Source organism: Talpa occidentalis, unplaced genomic scaffold (assembly GCF_014898055.3).
Source record: "Talpa occidentalis isolate TD23 unplaced genomic scaffold, MPIMG_talOcc4v2.1 talOcc4.7, whole genome shotgun sequence".
In the NCBI taxonomy this organism is placed as follows: Eukaryota; Metazoa; Chordata; class Mammalia; order Eulipotyphla; family Talpidae; genus Talpa; species Talpa occidentalis.
The window spans coordinates 39060106-39080383 of record NW_023605083.1 but is presented as its reverse complement, the minus strand read 5'-3'; the positions used below and the strand labels follow the sequence as shown (position 1 = coordinate 39080383).

Genomic DNA, 20278 nt, shown 5'->3' with positions numbered 1-20278 from the left:
TTCAGCACCTTATTTTAAGATATCTGTGGCTCTTTTCAAGGCAGCTTTTCCTAAATATGATTAATTAAATTTAAATTAACAGATCATCATCGATTATCTACTGTGTGGAATCCCAGCACTCCTTGTTATAGGGGCTATTGTCTTGGTGCCTGGAGTTCCTGCTAGTCAAGCTAAATGTACAGTCAGGCACCAGGCCTCTCACCAAAGACAAAAGTCTTGGTATGAGGAACATACTGGGAAACCAGGATCTGCTGAGAACAGCAGGCAGACATTTTGGTCAGATGAACAAAATCAGCTAGAAAACCTTACTTGTAAAGAATTAGCAGAAAGTTAGTCAAGAATAGGGATTAGAGATAGTGTGCTTTGATGAGCAGAACAATGGAGCCCCCCATGCAATAGCCCCTGGCCACTCCACCCTAGCTTGCACCAGATGGTGATGCATCCCCCATGCATGTGCATTCCTCTATGTATTTGCCCGCCTTCTCCGCTCTCCTGTCTTCTCTGAACCTGGTTCTAAATAAAGATGAGACTGCCCTTGTAATGGGACTGCACCTTTTTGGGTGTAAGCCGCTCTAGGCCTCTCTCCCCTTGGAGTCTGAATATGCTTTCCTTTGTCCCATGCCTGCTCCCAGTGCTGTGCCCCACGAGGTGACACTACGTCCCAGAAGCCATTGTGCTAGATGCTGTGATGGTTAGAAAGATGAGTAAGACAAGAGTCCTTAACAGGAGTTTTAGTTTTGTAGGAGTCCAATAATTGTAACACATGATAAAAATCATCACATCAAAACAAATAGGCATTAAACAAAAAAAAAAAAACAAATAGGCATTAAAAAGTATTATAATGAAATCATTACTATGCTTTGAAAAGTCTTAAAAGTATATATTATCAACAGAGATTTCTGTCTTGAATGAAACTTTCCTACAATGTAGACTCTTCAATTCTTCATTGGTTCAACAAAGCATTTACTGGGATCTTGGTAGGTGTCAGGCCCTGTGCTAAGTCCCAGGGTTACATTATCACTGACCATACTGGGCTGCTATTCGTAGTGGAGAAGACAAACAAAATTTCCCTCTACTGCAAGGGCAGTGATATAGGTAAGAATAGGCTGTTAGGGGTACACAGAAGAGGAAAGAAGTCAGGGAAAGTTGGATATGGAAGTATTCCTGAAGGAGCAAATGCTTGATTATTATTTGGATGGCATGGTGTGTTTCTCAGTTCTCTTGAGTCTGGATAGTACATATATCAAGCAATCTAAAATTTACCCAAAGGTCGATACAGCAGATAAGTCTTCTATCCTTAACTCTTCTAGAAATTCCTAGACTACATTTCCATAGAATTTTTCTCCTTAGTCAGGAAGTTCAAAAAACTCTTGTGTCTGAATTATACTGAACGTCTATTTCAAAGCTCTCTGGCCCACGAAGGTCTTTGTTGGCTCATGGCTCTCAAGATTAGAAGTAAATTTTCTTCCAAGACCCTCAAAAATTCTTCCTCTCAGCTACGGACTCCTACCTATCTTGAACTCACTCACCTTACCCCTCAAAAGAAGTTTCTGTCTGCAGGTCCTACAGACCCAACCCAGTAACTGCTCCATTTTATTTTTTTAAATATAATTCAAATTAACAAAAAATTTACTCCCTTAAAGAGAGCGATTCAGTATTTCCCATAGATTCACAGGGTTATTCAACCATTACTATTAATTCAAGGACATTTTCATCACTCCCAAAAGACATTCCATACCCATTTCCATTTCTCCCCTTTCTCTCGTCCCTGGCAAACACTAATTTACTTTCTGTCTCTATGGATTTGCCTATTTTGGACAGTCATATAAAAGGAATAATATGGAGCTCATTGTGACTAACTTCTTTCACTTAGTATAATGTTTGCAAGATTCATTCATATTATAGCATGTATTAGTATTTCACTCCTTTCATGACTGAATACTATTCTATTACATTTATTTATCTTTTTATCCATTGATGAACATTGGGTTGTTTCCATCTTTTAAAAATTATGACTCTGGCTGTTATGAACATTTATGTACAAGTTTTTGTGTGGACATATTTTTATTTCTTTTGGGTATATATTCAAGAGAACTGCTGGGTCATATGGTAATTCTATGTTTAAGTTTTTTGAGGAACTGCCAAATAGTTTTTCATAGCAGCTACACTGTTTTACATCCCTACCCACAATGTATGAGGTTACAACTTATCCACATCCTCACCAATTTTGTTATTGCTAGTGTTTTTTATTTTAACCATCTTAGTAGATGTGAAGTATTATCTCATTGTAGTATGGATTTGTTTCCCCCTACTGATGTTGAATATCTTTTAATGTGCTTATTGAACATTTATATATCTTGTTTGGAGAAATGTCTATTCAGATTCTTAGCCCATTTTAAACTGAATTCATTGTCTTTGTAATCACTGATCTATAAGAGTTATTTCTATATTCCGGATAGACATTCACTTATCAGATACATGATTTTGCAAGCATTTTCTCCCACTGGCTTTAAATATCACTTGCATAATACACTAAATTCTAACACACTGAATGTGATTTTGGGTTTTCTATTATGTTCTATTGTTCTATTCCTCTTTTAAATTACATGACTTTTAATATAGGATAGCAAATCTTCCTTTTTTAAGTCTTCTTAGAATGTTTATTTTCCTCTGGATAAACTTCAGAATTTTGATTAAAGACAAAGGCAAAATTTTATTCACTAGAACTCTGGGACTGGAGTCAAGATGGGTTATTAAGGGAGGCAGAAATCTCTCCCATGGAAAAAACAATTGGACTGGCAAAATACATGGCATTTCTCAGGGATCTAAGATCAGAGACTTTCAAAAATTATTCTTATTGAGGTAACAGTTTAGAACACTGTACAGTTTTTTTTTTTCACCTTAACAGTTGTATATATCTTACCACGCTCACCAGCAACCCTCCTTTCTCTCTGATAACTATCATTTTGTTGTCAGAGTCTAAAAGTTTCTTTTTATTTTTGTTTTGTTTGCTTGCTTTTTTCCTCCCCTTTACATTCCACAGATGAGTGAAATCATACAGTATTTGTCCTCCTCCTCCTGACTTTTGCAGTGCCACAATCCTCTCAAGGCCCATCCATGTTGTCACAAATGGCAAGATTTAATTTTTTAAGACTGAGTAGTACTCCACTGGCATATATGCCATGTATTCTTTATCTAATCATCTGTCTTTGGGCATTTGGGTTGTTTCCTTGGCAATTTTGAATAATGCTGCAGTGAATACATGGGTGTGCATGTTTGTCAAGTTAGCATATTCATATTCTTTGAAATGATCATGTGATTTTTATCCTTCATTTTGCTTATTGATGAATCACATTGATAGATTTGCATATGTTGAACCTTCCTTGCACCCCATGAATAAATCCCATTTGGTCATAGTGTGTGGTCTTTTTAATATATTGTTGAATTGAGTTTCATAATATTTTCTTGAAGATTTCTGTATCAATGCAAAGATCTTTTTTTTTTAAAGATATATCTATTTATGCATACAAGAGCTGGGGTACAGGTCAGAGATGGGGGCGGGTAAGAGGATTCACCAGAGACAGAGTGGGGAGCAAAACAGGCAGATTAACTGACATACACTGCTGAGGGGAGCAGCAGGTGAGACAGAAGAGGTCTGCTTCGCCATGTGAGTTTCTCTCTGGCCAGCCAGGGATCGAACTCGTGCTACAGAGGCTGCAGATTGCTTCATAGTGCGGTGCTTAACCCCGTGTGCCACCAGAAAGGCCCATCTATACAAAGATCTTCCCCTGTAATTTTCTTTTTTTGTGCAGACCTTGTCTGGCTTTGGTATTAGTGGTAGGCTGTCCTTATAAAAGGAGTTAGCAAATGTTTTGGAAGAGTTTGAGAAGGATAAGTATTAGGTCTTCTTTAAATGTTTTATAGAATAAGCTCATAAACTTTTGAAAGCTACCTGGGAGAGCCAATGATAAGACAAGGACCTTTATGGTTCTTCATGTCATTTCTTCTGTTCTTCCTCCAGTAATTAGAAAAAAATGCTAAACATGATGAAACTAGAACATGAGGAAATTTCCTACAGAAAATACCTAAGAAAATTATGAGGAACCAAGTTCCAGGGTTCATACAAGTTGTGGGAAAAGTGAAACTGGGATGTTTAACTACTCTTACCGAAGCATTTCAGAGTATACAGATCTGGATTATACAGATTAATCTGGATAGAGTTGACATTTTGGCACTATTAGTCATCCACCAGTGAAGGAGGAAGTTAGGAAATGGGTACAGGCAGTCAGTTAGGAACAGGGAGCACCACATCCACTTATCAACCTGACTGAGAAAAAGTCACAGATCAAGAGGGTCCTCTCTCCCGATTAAAAATGGAATGTTCAAAACACCAAAATAGTGCAATAGCAATGGACCAAAGCTGGTTTCAAAATAGTAGGCTGGGTAACACGGGAAAACTCAGTGGGCCTTGTTAGCCTAGGACACTCCCACGGGCCCAGACAATCAGCAAGAGATAAGATGCAGACACACCCAACAGCCAAATCCCCACTCCTTTCCCACTGTACCTATTTAAGTACCTATCTCTCTTCAGCTCAGTGGCTACCCGCTCGGAACCCCTCTCCACTCGGATAGCTTTCCTGTCCTTCCTCTTATCTATCAATCAATCTCTTGCTTTTCTGTAGCTTTGGTCTCAACATTGAATTCTTTCCTAGTTGAAGACAAGAACCAAGAGGAGCCTGCCTAGGGTCCTCAGGCACCAGGCCTGCTCCCCCAAACTCTGATTCACCAGTTGCATATTATATCCTTATGAGGGAGACAGATGGTATAACCCTGGGAAGTCACTCCTATGTGCATTATGATCATGTCTATATAATCACCTTGCTAAAAACACCTAAATAAGTGGCCTAGGTTTACCACCCAGCACTACAGCTTATAGTTTGTTCTACTGGACTAGTGCCTGTCTTTCTGGTTCATTCTCGTGAATTACTAGAATTATTTGAATGAAGATTGAGGAAGTGATTGGGATTGATAGGAAGTTTTGTTGTGTCTTGTTTTGACTAGTACTAGGTTTATTTACAACCCTGTGATACAAGAATTTCTGCTGATCATTACAGCACAGATTATACAAACAGTGGAACATGCATGGGTCAGACAGTTTAGTTGCATAGAGGATTTAGGATATACTCATGGTCTCACAAGGGCCCAGATAACAGCCTAAGTAGGCAGAGGATTGGGGCAGTATTTAACTAGGTATTTTCACTGGTGTTGAAATTATCCCTGAGCAGGCTAATTTTCTACTATGGTCATACTCAATTTGCTCAGTTACTGGTAAGTAAAATCAATCTTCCCATGCCAGCGGCATTCTCTGCAACCACACTTAACAATCTAGCACAGCCTCTCCTGTTTTTAATCAAAAATATTTTTATGCCTCTTGACAAAATTCTAATATTTTCTTATTGAATTTTACACCTTTTATTAAATTTAATCCCACTTATCACTGATTACTTTTCAATTTAAAAACCCTTATCAGGTTTTCCCAACTCATGTGGGTACAGCAGGCTATTCTCTCTAAGCCCATTAGCCCAAAGAGTCACATGGAATCCAAGCTCTACACAGTGGCTGAATACAAATCTACTTCCTTGAGTTTGAGTGTAAATGTAAAGTAAAACAGGTAGATCCCAAAGTTTAGAGCCTGACTTTGTAGAGTCAGAATGTGACTCCAAAGTTATATCTAGTTTTGTCTCTTTGACACAAGACCTGCCAAGGAGAAGAAAAAGAAGAAAGGATAGTAGCATTTTTACTGACCAGAATATCAGAAAGGAAGGGAGGGGAACAACAGAGAAGGTATAAGCAGGGATTTCTAAGAAGGGAAAAGCAGGAATGATGCGAGAAGTGGTTAAAACTTCAGTTTGCACAACAATTTAGGAGAAGAAACTGAAAATCTGAGAGAAAGAAGACACACTTACAGAAAGAAAGTAGGCTGTCATGTTTCAAGTAATAAAGGCAAGAAGAAAGTTTTTAGATTGGATAATGAAAGATTAATTCAAGATCCCCTAGGGCTTGCAAATACTGTTGTGAAGAGACTGGGTTGACTAAGTATTTTTCTTATTACTTGTTAACTCAAAGTTTATTCCTGTTTTGCTGAAACTAGAGTGACAAAATGTGAGTTACAGGTGAGAAGTTAGAACTACTTAAGATTGGAAATTAGCTTGGACAAGGAGGTCTTGGCTATAGAATTCAAGGGTTTAAACACCTCACTCCAGCCTCTGTGAATCTACTGCCTCTTCAGCCTATTTTCATAAGGTCCTGTGCTCAATACCAGCCATTGAAATGAAAGGGCCAGATGCAACAAGACATCTTGGTATTATAAAATCTGCCATAAACATAGAATTTAAAAATATGGTAGGTTCCCATAATGGTTAATAACACGGGGCAATCGAGTCAGATTGCAAGGGTTCAAATCTCAGTCCTCAATTTACCAGCTGTGGAGCCTTAAGGAGTCTCTCTGAGACTCATTTTCCTCATCTGTAAAATAGAAATGATAGTAATATTTACTCACAAGGTTATTGTGAGGACTAATAAATGAAGTCATGCAAAGCATTTTAGAACAATTCCTAATACATAAAAAATGCTCAGGAAATATTTTAGCTATTCTAGACTGGGCCCTGTGACTAAATTGTTATGTGACTTAGGGCAAGTCACTTTCCACTTTGGGGTTTTAGTTTCCTCATGTATAAAACATGGTAGTAAAATCTACTTTACATACTAACATGAGGGTTAAGTGACATGATAATTGTAAAGCGCCTACATAATTCCTGGCATTTAAATTTTTTTTTTTATCCTATGCAATGTCAAGGATATTCCTTCCGTAAGCATCACTGATATAGTTGTCTGTGCCCAAGAAAGATTTTGAACTTTCAGCTATCTTCTGTTGATGTACTAAGCTGATTCAGCCAGTAGAGAAGGAAGGGTACAAAAGCCAGACTAGCAAGTGGAACTCTACTCAATATCTTGGATTGAGCTAAAAGCAATTATGCTCAGTGATATAAGCCAGAAGGAAAAAGAAAAATATCGGATGGTTTCACTTATAGCAGGATTATAGGGGAACCAAATAAGACATCAGTGTAAAAAAATAATAACAATACAAAACACAACAAAGCAAAGACAGACAATTGTAAATCAGAGACATCCTGCAGGGGAGGAGGAGGGAGAGGGATCAGAGGGAGGGAGGGAGGAGCACAGGGGACTGAGGTGATGTGCACAGGTGCATTGGGGAAGGAAACTCTATGGGGACTACACCTGAGGGGGTGGGGGAAGCAAATATTGTTTAAAAATGAACAATGATGTAAAAAAATTTTTAATTAAACAATAAATAAATGGAATCAAATGTAAAAAAAAATTCAGTCCTTAAACTATTATGGGGCTCCCACTTATGACCATCCCCTATATATTCATTAATTCTACTATTCAAGTTTAACAGAAACAAGATTGTTTGAAGGACAAGATACTAAAGAAAACCAAAATAATAATAAAAGCAAGCCCCCTCCCCACACCTAACTTATTAATGGGATGTCACAGAACACTGGTTTGGCTGCCACAATTCCCCAAAGGCCCCAAGTCATGTCCTCTTGGAAACAGTTGGTTTTTCCTCTTTCCTCTCTCAGGGAAAAGCTGACAGGAACATCATTACTGTTACCCTGGGCAGAAGGAAGTTGGGAATTCTGCTTGACCATTCTGACCTCATTTGGAACATAGAAGAAATGACAGACAACTATAAATTGGAGGCTTTCTGCAGGGGATGGGGAGGGAGAGGGATCAAAACAAGGGTAGGAAAAGCACAAGGGACTATGGTGACAGTGCATGGGTGAACTGGTGGTGGAAATTCTATGGGGACTACAATTGAGAAAAGAAAGCAAACATTTACATGGATCCAACAAGGTGGCAAGGGATGCCAGGATTAAACTCTCCCATAAAAACAACTGAAAAGCCTGAAAGAGGTTGAGGTCCGCAGATGGAGGTAAACAGAGAGATGCACATGGAGCAAGATCCCGCCCATACGGAGATTTGGAGCTGAGTGGAGACAGCCAGGTGGGATACCCCAACAGGGTGTGGGGGGCGAATGGCAGGCATCAGGAGTGAGTGCAGAACCCTGTGCTATTGTTGCAGGATGGAGAGTTGTGGAAAAGGGACCTCAAGATCCCCGACGGAACTAAGAGAGGGTGAGGTCCGCAGAAGGAGGTGAGCGAAGACTTGTGTGGAGGGAGACCTTGCCCACACCAGCGATTTGGAGCTGAGTGAAGCCAGCAGGGTGCCATCCCTCAAACAGAGGAATGACAGGCACCGGGAGTAAGCGCAGCCCCTGTGCCACTGTTGCAAGATAGGGAATTGCAAGACAGGAACCTTACAATTCTCCTCTGGAACTGAACAAATACAGAGGGTGGGGCTCCTCAGTGACAGTGCCATCAACATATCCACAGCATCTTTGCTCTTGTGGAGTTTTGGCCTAACAGTGCTGGACTCAGTCTGGTGACCAGTTCCAGACATTTCAGGAGCACCCCAAAGAGAGGCCCACCAGTACCAGCAGCACCGTGTCCCAACGCATAAAACAAATTAGAAAACAAACAACAGGAAGAAGGAAAAATACAAATTGCCAAGCAAGCCTTCAGGGGAAGGCAAACCACATAAAGAAAACCAGCCTCCAGAACTCAACAACAATGACGTGGAAAAACTTCTTTGCCTGCCAGACAGAGAATTTAAAATCATCATGATTAAAAAATATAAAGAAGACAAAAAGGAAAAGAATGGTATGAGAAAAATAATCAATGGACTTCACAGCATTATTGTAGCAATAATTTGATATTTCTCTGTGCTGTGATTTAATGTGCTATTATGTAACTAAAGGCCATCCCTTGCTAAGCCATCATCTCCACACAAGCAGGAATTCTGTTTTATTTTGTTGCCTTTGTATTGCCAGCATATAGCACATGACTGGCAGTCGTTTGGTGAGCAATAAATATCTGTTGAATAAATCATTCAGTCTTTATTGATGATTACCACATTTTTCTTTTGCCTTGGACTTATTACTCCCTGCAGCACTTTGCTCTTCTTATTTTCTGTTTGTAAGAAGATTCAGGAGAAACCAATCATTGTTTTCCTCAGTCCTCCTGTTATAGGACAGGGAGAGGGGCAGCCCAAACCCCGCAAACCTGCCTATTCTAAATGGGTTCTGCCATCCGCCGCATCAACATAAAACACATGAGACTAATGGGAAGGATCTTTAATAAAACTAGGAAACAATACAGGTAAGGCAAAGAGTCTAGTTTCTAAATGAAGCACCCAAAGTGACCCGTCCCCTCGTGGGTAAAAGTCTATCCATATGGGATCGGCCCAGAACAACGCCCCAAAGCCTGCTAAAAGTCTAAAGCATCTTCCAGTGGGGACCCACAGAAAAGGGTCACAAACAACCGGACAAGCCCGGAAGGAAAAGAGCAAAATCAACATCAAGATAAAAGCTGCCATTGTCACCTCCCCACGGGTCTCACCCACATCTGTGTCACCCAGTCCATGACCAAAAGACAAGCGCAGTTTCTTCACGTGTCTCTAGGCTCCATGTGCCTCCTCCAGGTCTCCTGGCTCCATCCTGCTTCCTTCCTCAGTCTCTTCTTCAGCTTCTCCTCTTCCTGCTCAGCTCCACCCTCCCTTGGGTGGGGCAGGGAACCTCCCCCTTTCCTGGGGACCACCCTGTTACACTCCCTCCTTTAGCAGTTCTGGGAATAAGCGAGACTTTCTGGTTTCCCTTGGTTGAGACTTCCTCTGTCTGGAACAAGAGCCCTTGGAAGGGACTCTCTCCAGGAATCAGACAGAAATAACAATAACAGCAAGAAAAGAAGAGGTATAATGTGGCCTTAAATCACCAAGTTAACGTCATTCTCCACACCTTTCCACATTCCTCAAAAGGAAGCCTAAATATGGAGCTACATTACTTCAGAAAAAAATTATTTTCGCATCAGGTAGCTTCATTCTGAAAGATGGCTTGGGTATGACTATCCCAGATCCCTTTAGCACTTTGATTCACCAAAGGAAAGCATGTTGTATAGAAATCCTCCCTAGTACCACAGTCAATAACAATTGTTCTGTTCACAAAAAGGCTGCAAAGGACGACCTTTTCTGTCTCAGCAACTGCTCTTCACATTAACCACCTCTTCTCAGTGGAAGGTGGTTATGAAGGATGGAGAGGGTTCAGAAAGGAACACAACTTTACTAGTGAACTTCCAAATATTGGAAAAGTACAAAAGATGAGCAATTATTACTACTCAAGTTAGAATTTTGACATGACAAAATAGTGGAGCTTTTTTATAAGTACAAAGTATTTACTTTTGCAAAATTTATTTCCTTTCTTGGTCAGCTGTTTGGTGGGTTGGTGGTTTCATTGGCAGGTTGGTCAGTCTGCTTAGGTGGCAAGTGTGTGTGTGTGTGTGTGTGTGCGCGCGCATGATTACAGTAGTAATCATGGCGTATAAACTTAGATAACTTTTACTGAGTTCACTTACCTTCACTTTGTTTGCTATGGGTTTCAAATACAGACATTGCAGAGCAGTACCAATGATAATTCCCAAGAATTTCTGTAAAGGATATAAAAAGATTTAGAACGAGAGTTTCTCATTCTGATATAACCTCACTTAACATGTGCTTAAAGACATTTGGAACTCAATCTCTGAAATCCAAAATAATCTACCTCCAAGATACATATGCTAAATTTTGGAACTCATTTCATATGTCTTTATCATAAAGTTATATTTTCAAAGTTTGGGAAACAGACTCCATTTCCTAGCAACCAGATCTAAGCCAACTGTAAACTGACAGGCAAAATAAATTATCGAATGCAGTTTGGGCTTATTCCTTTAATTTGGTGCAGCTCTGGACTCATACCTTTGATTAGTTTTCTATTGACTAGACTATTCTATAACTATGCACGGCAGATACTAACTAAAGAGACATTTATCTAGCAGAAATGCAAATATTTTATGTCTGGTGTAAAAGATAACTTCAAATGTTATACATTTTAGGACTTTAGTTTTGTGTATAATTCAGAAATTTTACTGTAACATTTTCAGATTTCACTATACTTAGGGAAATTTCCCTATACTTAGCTCCTAAATTTTCATTTGAACGAGTCTTAACATCTTACTTGTTTCCTCATTAATGAATTAAATAAAAATCAGTGATACCTAGTCACTTTATATTTATATAAGTCAGGAATTAAAAAAAAATTTTTTATTGAGGTTACACTGATTTACAACACTGTAACTCAAAAGTATGGGATCACAACTCCTCGGTATTGTTTAACCTTCTGAAAATTATACTTAATCAAATCCTGTAAAAATTCTACACAGAAAAACCCTTCTTCCTTTATTGCTCTTCATCCTTAACTCTGAAGAGATCAATAAAGTATTTTAATTAATCAATTTCTTAAGTCATTAAACGTGGATGAGCTAAGACTAGAAAGCTTTAGAGATATTCTCAACTTAATCATCCCAAACAAGATTAATAGGGAAAAAATTCATAATTTTGAGGGAAGTATATAGTCCAAGATTGTTCCCAGTCTAGGAATGTTCAATTATCAGGAGAATGTGTCTTCCAGTTCTGCCCTCAGTGAGTCCCAAAGGGCCTCATTAAGGATACAATTCATATTTCAATAATCCAGGCAGAGTCATGTCAAATAACTAAGAGTCAGGGAGTTAATAGAGAGTTAATAACTAATAGAGTCAGGGAGTAATTAGGTATAAAACACTAGGAAATGAAGTGCTGGTTATACCATGACGAATTGATAAGTGCATGCTTCTTTTTTTTTTTTTTAAAGGTTAGTTTTTTGTTTTTTAAAAAATTTATTTATTTATTTATATAAGCACTGGGTACAGTCAGAAGCGCGGGAGGGTGAGAGAATTCACCAGAGCCAGAGTGGGGAGCAGAGCAGGCAGACTGACGAAATACACTGCTGAGGGGAGCAGTGGGTGGCAGGAGAGCTCTGCGCGCCATGTGGGACCCTCGCCAGCCAGCCGGGGATCGAACCAGCGCTGCAGAGGCTGCGGGCAGCTTCGCAGCCCAGTGCTCAACCGCTGTGCCACCAGGGGAGGCCCAGTGCATGCTTCTTGTAAATAATAACAATAACAAAAAAGTAAATTAAATGCAGTCACACAAAATTCATTGTGTGTTGGGCTACAAGTTTTGTACTCCAATTTAAGTCTGTTTCTTCTATCAATAGAATCTGGGTTCTCCTTACCAATGTTTGCAGTTCCAATATCACCACTCTTTTTTTTTTAATTGAGGAAACATTGGTTTACAGCACTGAATATAACTTAGGGGAACAGGTCCACACATTCTCAGATTATGTTACCATGCCTCCCCCATGATCAAAGCTCCAATAGTTCTTTACCTTAGAAAAATCATATATATATATACATATATATATACATACATATATTTTTTTTTGTGTGTGTGTGGGATCCTCGCAGGCGTCCGGGGAAAGAACCGGCACTGCAGAGGCTGCAGTTCAACCGCTGCGCCACCATGGGAGGCCCAGAAAAATTATACTTTTAAGTGAAAAAAATCTGATAACTTTCCAATGAAATGCCCTTAGAAATAGGGTTTTTAAAAAAAATCTTGAAAATTATAAGTTCGAAGCATCATTTCAAATTTTTTATTATTTTATTTTATATATATTTTACATCATTTGATATTTTTGTACAATGTATGCATTTTCATCTCGGTATATCACCACTCTCTGGGCACCCAGTTCCACTCCCTGTTCCACACCCCACAGTATGGTTGGTATGCCTTACTGCTGCTGAGAAGAGAGCCAAAGATGGGATGTCCTGAGGTTCTGGAGTCCTTCCAACTCCTGCAGGGCTATGAGTGGCTTTGCAGGGTAGCCTGGCCAAATCCCCACAGGCGGTACTGGTTGGAATGTGAAATGCTTATAATGCATTTACAGCCAGCCAGGGGTCTGAGTAATGACTGTTTAAGCTTGAACAAGGCACTCAACCAACCTGGTGACTTTCTCAGTACACATTATGTTTCACAGCAGTCAACTGGAAAGTACATTTAAGCTGTTAAACTCAGAGGAGGGAAAGAATGTGAGGCAAGGGAAGAAGAAACAGATACAGAAGGAAAAGTTAAGGTATGAAGCAAAAAAATAAATAAATAAAGGATTAGGAGTGTCTCCAAATGACTTTGTTCCAGAAATTTGTAGAAAATGAGTATCTAATTTCCTTGGATATTTTCTTGCATGAAACACCACATATGGCCATCCAGATTGTTCACTATCTTCAGTGGTCATCACTCACACACTGCAAAGGGAACTGTGCCCTTGCAGTTGTACAATGTCACGGTCCAGATATCGGCTTTCCTAAATACCCACTTACGAGACCTGGACTAGAATGCCTATCTTTACCAGTTGGGCAAATAGTGGCTCACTGTGGTAAGTGGTCACAGTATAGCAAATCCTCAATTAGTCATGTAGAGGACAGTGGCATGGGGAATGCAAGCTAGCTTCGATCTGCGATGATCTTAGAAGCAGATTTAGTTTCCTAATTATCTTAATTTGGTTCATGGTAAAAGTTTTTGAATTCCACAGGACTTAAGAATGAGACAAAACAGATTAAAAGACGAGCTGGCCACTGGACAGTGAAAACTAACCACAAATGTCTATGAATTTTAGGCATTTTACTTAGTCAACAGGAGAACTCCATTTTTAGGCTTAATTTAAAAAGTAGGCAACATTAATTCAGAGCTTACCAATGTCCGCAAATATACATACATATATGTGTGTGTACATATATATGTATATATTTTTCATTTAGCCCTTAAAAACCCTTTGTGAAGTAGATTCACTCTGTTGTTACTGAGGCAGATAGAGGTTAATTAATGTGCCTACAACCACTCAGCTAGTAAGTAGCAAAGCCAGCCTAGAACATAGTCTAGGTAGTCAGACTTCAGAACCTATGCTTTTAACCACTGTATTAAGATTAATATAAAAATGTGTATCAACAACTAGGAAACAAGCAGGAGTAACAGGGAAAATGTGGGGAGAAAAAGTTGTAAGACATAAGATGTGGAGAGAAGAAGCCCTCCTCTACTCTTTGTTCCTTAAAGTTGCTTCATATTATAATAATCTCTCAATCATAAAGTTCATATTTGGTAGATAACCAGAAGCAAGCAACTATTAGCCAATGAACAGTCAAGATAGACAACATGAACTCAATGTAGTGAAGTATTTTACTTACAGAAGAGCTTCTTAGGCCCTCACCCAAAATCTATTTTTTATTCTTATTTACACATAATTCTAATAAGGAGTTTTAACTGTTTTACAACTCCAAAGAAGACCAGAAACAATGAATTAGAAGGATTGAAGGGGCAATACAGGCAGACATAATAAGAACAACATCAAGAGAGAAAATTGTACAAAGTAGGATGTAAGAATTTAAGGATCTCCAGTATGGTGGTTTTGAAATATGTCCACAAATCTTTGACACTCCTCTCCTAAAGAAGTGGAGCTGGTGTATGGGCTAGACTTAGTGACTAAAAAATATGGTGGTACTTGACTTTGAGACTATGTCATACAAAGCACTAGTGCTTCCTCCTTGCCATCCCTCTCCTCTCCACTTGCTCTGGGAGAAGAAAGTTTCATGTCATGAGGGTGTTCAAGCAGCTAATGTAGTGAGAAAGAAAGAAAGACCTCCTGCTAATAGCCATGTGAGTAAGCCATCTTGGAAAGGTGTCCTCCAGATTCAGTCTTGAGATGACTACAATCACAGCCAAAACACACATGGGGGAAAAAATATCAGACACTGAGCTAGAATCACTCAGCTAAGCTGTTCCTGGAGTCCTAATTCTCAGAAACTGAGATAACGAATGTTTATTATTTTAAACTGCTAAATCTTACTTTGCGACATAGCAATAGATAATATAAGCAAGGAGGGGCTATTCAACATTGTAAAAGCACCACACAATCCAAAAGCTCTTGAGGACACTAGAAATAATTTAGTACCACAATACATAACAAAAGCTAAAATTTAAGTGAAAAGTTAAAATTGAAAAATGAAAGTTAAAATTTATTGAGTATATGATTTAAGAAAGCAAGAAAATAGCTAATAAACTTAAAGTATTTTATCTAAAATGATTAAAATAAAAATATTGCTGATTAGAAGGTAAATTTTATAACCAGGAAAAAAATCATTTCCCAATAATGTTTATTGTAGGCTTTTGCCCTTTTGCTATTCTACTCTTGTAAGTCTTAAAGTTTTGTTAATTTATGAACTGGAAGAAAGGGAATAGTATTTTCTTTTTTTTAATTTTTTTTTAATAGAGGCATGTTTTTTATTTATTTATTTATTTGTTTGTTTGTTTGTTTTGTTTATACATGCACTGGGTACAGTCAGAAGCACGGGAGGGTGAGAGAATTCACCAGAGCCAGAGCAGGGAGCAGAGCAGGCAGAAGGACCGAAGTACACTGCTGAGGGGAGCAGCGGGCAGCAGGAGAGGTCTGCGCGCCATGTGGGACCCTCCTCCGGTGGCCAGGGAGCAGCCGGGGATTGAACCGGCGCCGCAGAGGCCGCGGGCAGCTTCGCAACCCAGCGCTCAACCACTGCACCACTGGGGAGGCCCGGGAATAGTATTTTCTTTCCCTCTGCTTACCTTCCAAAAAGCCTCTCTATGTGGTGAAATTAAATTATGCAGAGGTAAGAGACCACAAGATCTCTCAAGTAAGATCTTTTTATTGCTCTTTTTAAAAAAATATACAAATAGCGCCCAAATACATTCTTTTTTTTTTTTTTAATTTACACAAGCATAATGTAAAGCACTAAAATCCCTCTTCATAATATCTACCACAGCATTCCATTCCTCTGCAGAGGGAACTGTTGTTAATTGTTTAGTATTCATCTTTCCATGCCTTTTTCTACACATTTACACATATTTATACAAATAAAGTACATAAATTGGGGATTTTTTCATAAATGGGATAAATGAATATTATTCTGTAATTTATTTCTTTCCCTTAATACTGCATCTCAGAAGTGTTTCCACGAAAGTAAACATACAGTTACTTAATTCAAAAGTACATACTTTATTTTACCATTTCCATATTGCTAGGCTCTTTCTGAGTTTTTGTTATGAAGAATGTGGCAATAAACATCTATCTACATGGAGTATGTATTTTTTTTTTTTAAATCTACATTTCTGTAGATCAGAGACCTATATAAAGAATTGCTAAGTTCCAAAGCCCATACATTTTTAATTTTGATGGATGACCACAAATCACTCTCCCAATGAAACAGTATCAATTTACAACTGTCACTAGAGGGTAAGAGATTATTTACCACCACTGCATATATTTAAAGGTATGTTGCCAATCTGATGGCCAAAAAATTTTATATCTAACAGTCTTAATTTTTATTTTCATGATTGCTAGTAAGATTGAACACATTTTTTGGTTGTTATTTTTATTAATTCTTTGAGTTGCCTTTCCATAGTTTTTGTCCATTCATCTATTGTATCCATCTACCCATTTCTTATTAATCTGTATGAATCCTTTATAGTTAAAAAATCAAGTCGGGCTGTCACTTTTTTCATGATCTCCAGGATTATTTTTTCTTCCTCAAAAAAACCTTCCTAACCTACAGATTGTTTAATTCTACATGAAATGTGTATGTTATGAAGCATGAATACAAATTAATCTTTTTCCAGATGTGCAGCCAATTATCCCATTATCATTCACTTCAACATGAAGTGCCACCTTTTCTTATATTAAATACCCTTGTATACACATTGGTCTCTTTCTAAAGACTTGTCTTTCTATTAATCTATTTCTATTTCTGTGCCAGCACCACTGTTTTAATTACTCTCACTTGTTTTGATGTTGAAAAGGACAAATCTCTTTGCTCTTTAAAAAAATTTTTTTTTTTGTCATTCTCTTACATTTTCTCTTTCAGATAAATATTGAAATCAACTTGTCATGTTCTAAAAATTCCTGTGGGGCTTTTAGTTTGGATCCCTCCAATTTGTAGATTAATTTGGAGAGAACAGACAAATTTCCTACATCAACATTTTTACCCTTCATTCTGTAAATATGTATTAAGCACCTTATTTGTGCTAGTTATTATTATAACACTTGACATACATCGTGAACAAAACATCTTATCTTTGTGGTGCTTACATTTTACAAGTAAAGGCAGAAATAACCAATAAGATAATAAATAAGTTAACTATAAATTATTTTAAAAAGTGATAAATACTGTGGGAAAAGAAGGAAAGAACAGTAGGATAAAGGTGATGGGGAAAGGTGCCACCGAACGACACACTTAAAAATGATTAAGATGGGGCCTCCCCGGTGGCGCAGCGGTTGAGCGCTGGGTTGCGAAGCTGCCCGCGGCCTCTGCGGCGCCAGTTCGATCCCCGGCTGATTCCCGGCCACCGGCGGAGGATCCCACATGGCGCACAGACCTCTCCTGCCGCCCGCTGCTCCCCTCAGCAGTGTACTTCGGTCCTTCTGCCTGCTCTGCTCCCCGCTCTGGCTCTGGTGAATTCTCTCACCCTCCCGCGCTTCTGACTGTACCCAGTGCATGTATAAACAAAACAAACAAACAAAATAAATAAAAAAACATGCCTCTATAAAAAAAAATAAAAAGATTTAAAAAAAAAAAAGATTAAGATGGTAATTGAGGTGAGGAACTATACACCTGAAACATAGTTTTGCAAACTGTTACCTTAAAAAAAAGAAAGAAGATGGTACTGCTATGATTTCTACCACAATTAAAAATCTTTTAACAGTTTTCATTAATGCTTTTGTGGGGCCCAATTTGTTCTGCCTAGTGCTTTGAATTCAACCTTCCTAACTTTTATCTCCAATGTTACCTTTTGTCTGGGCCTGGAAGTCCTGAGTCCCTGAGCATTCACCTTTACCCAGATTATGGTTCCCCATTCTGTGGAGTTCACTTTCACCCCCTTCCCTACTCTTCCCCAGCCAATATTCACTTCTGAAGAAAGACCTGAGAAATAAGCACATAATTGTACATAATTCTAGTCTACAGACTATCTGTTCTCCAGGTCTAACTCTAAACTTAATGCTGTTCAATGTAGATGAAAAGGTTGAAAAACAAAATTGCTTAAAGATATACAGCTTACCCACTTCTTGGGATCATAAGGTATTATGCGGAAATTTTAACAACCCTCTCTTCTCATTCTTGATATGATTCTCTCACGTAACCCTCACATTCCTCTATTTAACTAAAATCTATCCATTGCTCAAAGATAAGCTTTTAAAATTATAACAAATGTAGTTCAAGTAGAACTGGTTTTGTTTCACTAAACCAAAAATAATCTCCTCTTCTCCTTAAACACATATTCTTTGAAATTCCCACAGCTTTTTACTGTTTTTCACATTCTTTAAAAGCATGCTTACAAAGAACTGTGCCATGAGTTCAATCCCTGGCCAGGGAGCTAACCCACACCACATAGCCCAGCAGACCTCTGCTATCTTCCCTGCTGCTCCCCTCAGCAATGTTTTTCAGTAGATCTGCTTGTTCTGCTCCCTATTCTGTATCTGTTGAATCCTCTCGCCCCCTGCACCTCTCACCTATACCCCAGTTCTTGTATGCATAAATAAAAATAAACTTAAAAAACTCAAAAACCAGAAAAAAAATCACTTGGTTGAATTATGTGTAGAGCTTAGTTCTGGACCTTGGTAGAAAGTACAAGCTTTCTCTAAAATGATGGCAGAAATTTAGTTGTATTAATGAGACAAACTGATACACTAAGGGTATAAATATTACACTATAGCATTGGAGAAATGAATTAAGTTAGATCTAGATAGAGAAACAAATTCAACAAGATTCTCTGGATGATCTTATTTAAGTTCATACAAGGAGAGAGGGAAGACAGCAGGAATGTTCAAGTCATGACTCATCTAACTATAACATCAATAATCCCAATTAAATCAATGAGCCCAGTGAAAATCTGTTGGATCATTTCTATCATTTCTATTTCCCCTTGAAAGTTTACAGATGAGGAAATGTCTTTTGCTAAAGACACAAAGGGCATAGTAAACTTATGGCTTTGTTTTATTTTCAAAATTAAATTACTTACTTGTGTGTTTCAAGTCTTTAGGTAAAACACTGTCTTCTAAAAATACTACTCAAGGACATCCCTGGTGGTGCAAGGGTTAAGTCTCAGTGCTATCAAGCTACCACCAGCCACTGTGACATGAGTTCCATCCTGGCCTGGGAGCTAACCCACATGGTACAGCAGACCTCTCCTGTCTCACCTGCTTCTCCCCTCAGCAGTGTATTTCAGTCAGTTTGCCTGTTCTGCTCCCCACTCCGTCTCTGGTGAATCCTCTCACCACCCCCTCCCCATACCTCTGGCCTAAACCCCAATTCTTGTATGCATAAATAAATAAATCTTTTCAAAAAACACTCAAACACTACCGTCAAGTGTGAACTAATACCATCAGTGATTATAATCAGACTTTTATTTATTTTATTTTATTTTATTTATTTATTTTTTTAAAATAGAGGCTTTTTTTTTTTTTTAATTTGTTTGTCTGTTTTTGTTTATACAAGCACTGGGTACAGTCAGAAGCGCGGGAGGGTGAGAGAATTCACCAGAGCCAGAGCAGGGAGCAGAGCAGGCAGAAGGACCGAAGTACACTGCTGAGGGGAGCAGCGGGCCGCAGGAGAGGTCTGCACGCCATGTGGGACCCTCCTCCGGTGGCCGGGGATCAGCCGGGGATGGAACCGGCGCCGCAGAGGCCGCAGGCAGCCTTGCAACCCAGCGCTCAGCTGCTGAGCCACCGGGGAGGCCCCTGTAATCAGACTTTTAAATCTCAAGTTCAACTTTATAATTTCTCCCTCCCCCATCACCACCTTTGTAACAAAAACAGTCTCTAACTAGGTCAGAGGGAATGCAAGTCTGAGATGCAAAATTTTAAGCAGCAGTTCAATCCTCTAATAAATCCTTTCAGAGCACCAGTGATCAATTTCCTGGCTTTGGGGGCAGATCATGGTACAGAGTGTTACTGCGCAAATATTGTTGATTGTTGACTCTGCGTATCTCAGCAGAGGAGCTGAGCACTTACCTGTAATAAAAGGTTGTATGTGTTTCATCTCAGAGATACACCATCTAAGAATAAAACAAAAACTTCTTGTCATTCCAGGACTTGCTAATAATTTGTCAAAATTTATTGTGTGCTGGACACTTTAGTAAATGCTTTACATAGATTACC

At 38.8% G+C, this 20278-nt stretch overlaps 1 protein-coding gene across 3 annotated transcripts in view; it reads right to left on the bottom strand.

The window, feature by feature from the left end:
• The window catches only part of LOC119232554 (phospholipid-transporting ATPase FetA-like), a 76024-nt gene that overhangs the window by 47367 nt on the left and 8379 nt on the right, over positions 1–20278 (bottom strand). For all 3 annotated transcript variants that reach the window (XM_037494605.1, XM_037494604.2, XM_037494606.2), the window contains exons 2-3: positions 20132–20175; positions 10551–10622 (exon numbers count right to left, since the gene is read on the bottom strand). In XM_037494605.1, the coding sequence (XP_037350502.1) occupies positions 10551–10622; positions 20132–20159 (100 nt within the window). In that variant the 5' untranslated portion in view covers positions 20160–20175. The remainder of the gene's footprint in view (positions 1–10550; positions 10623–20131; positions 20176–20278) is intronic.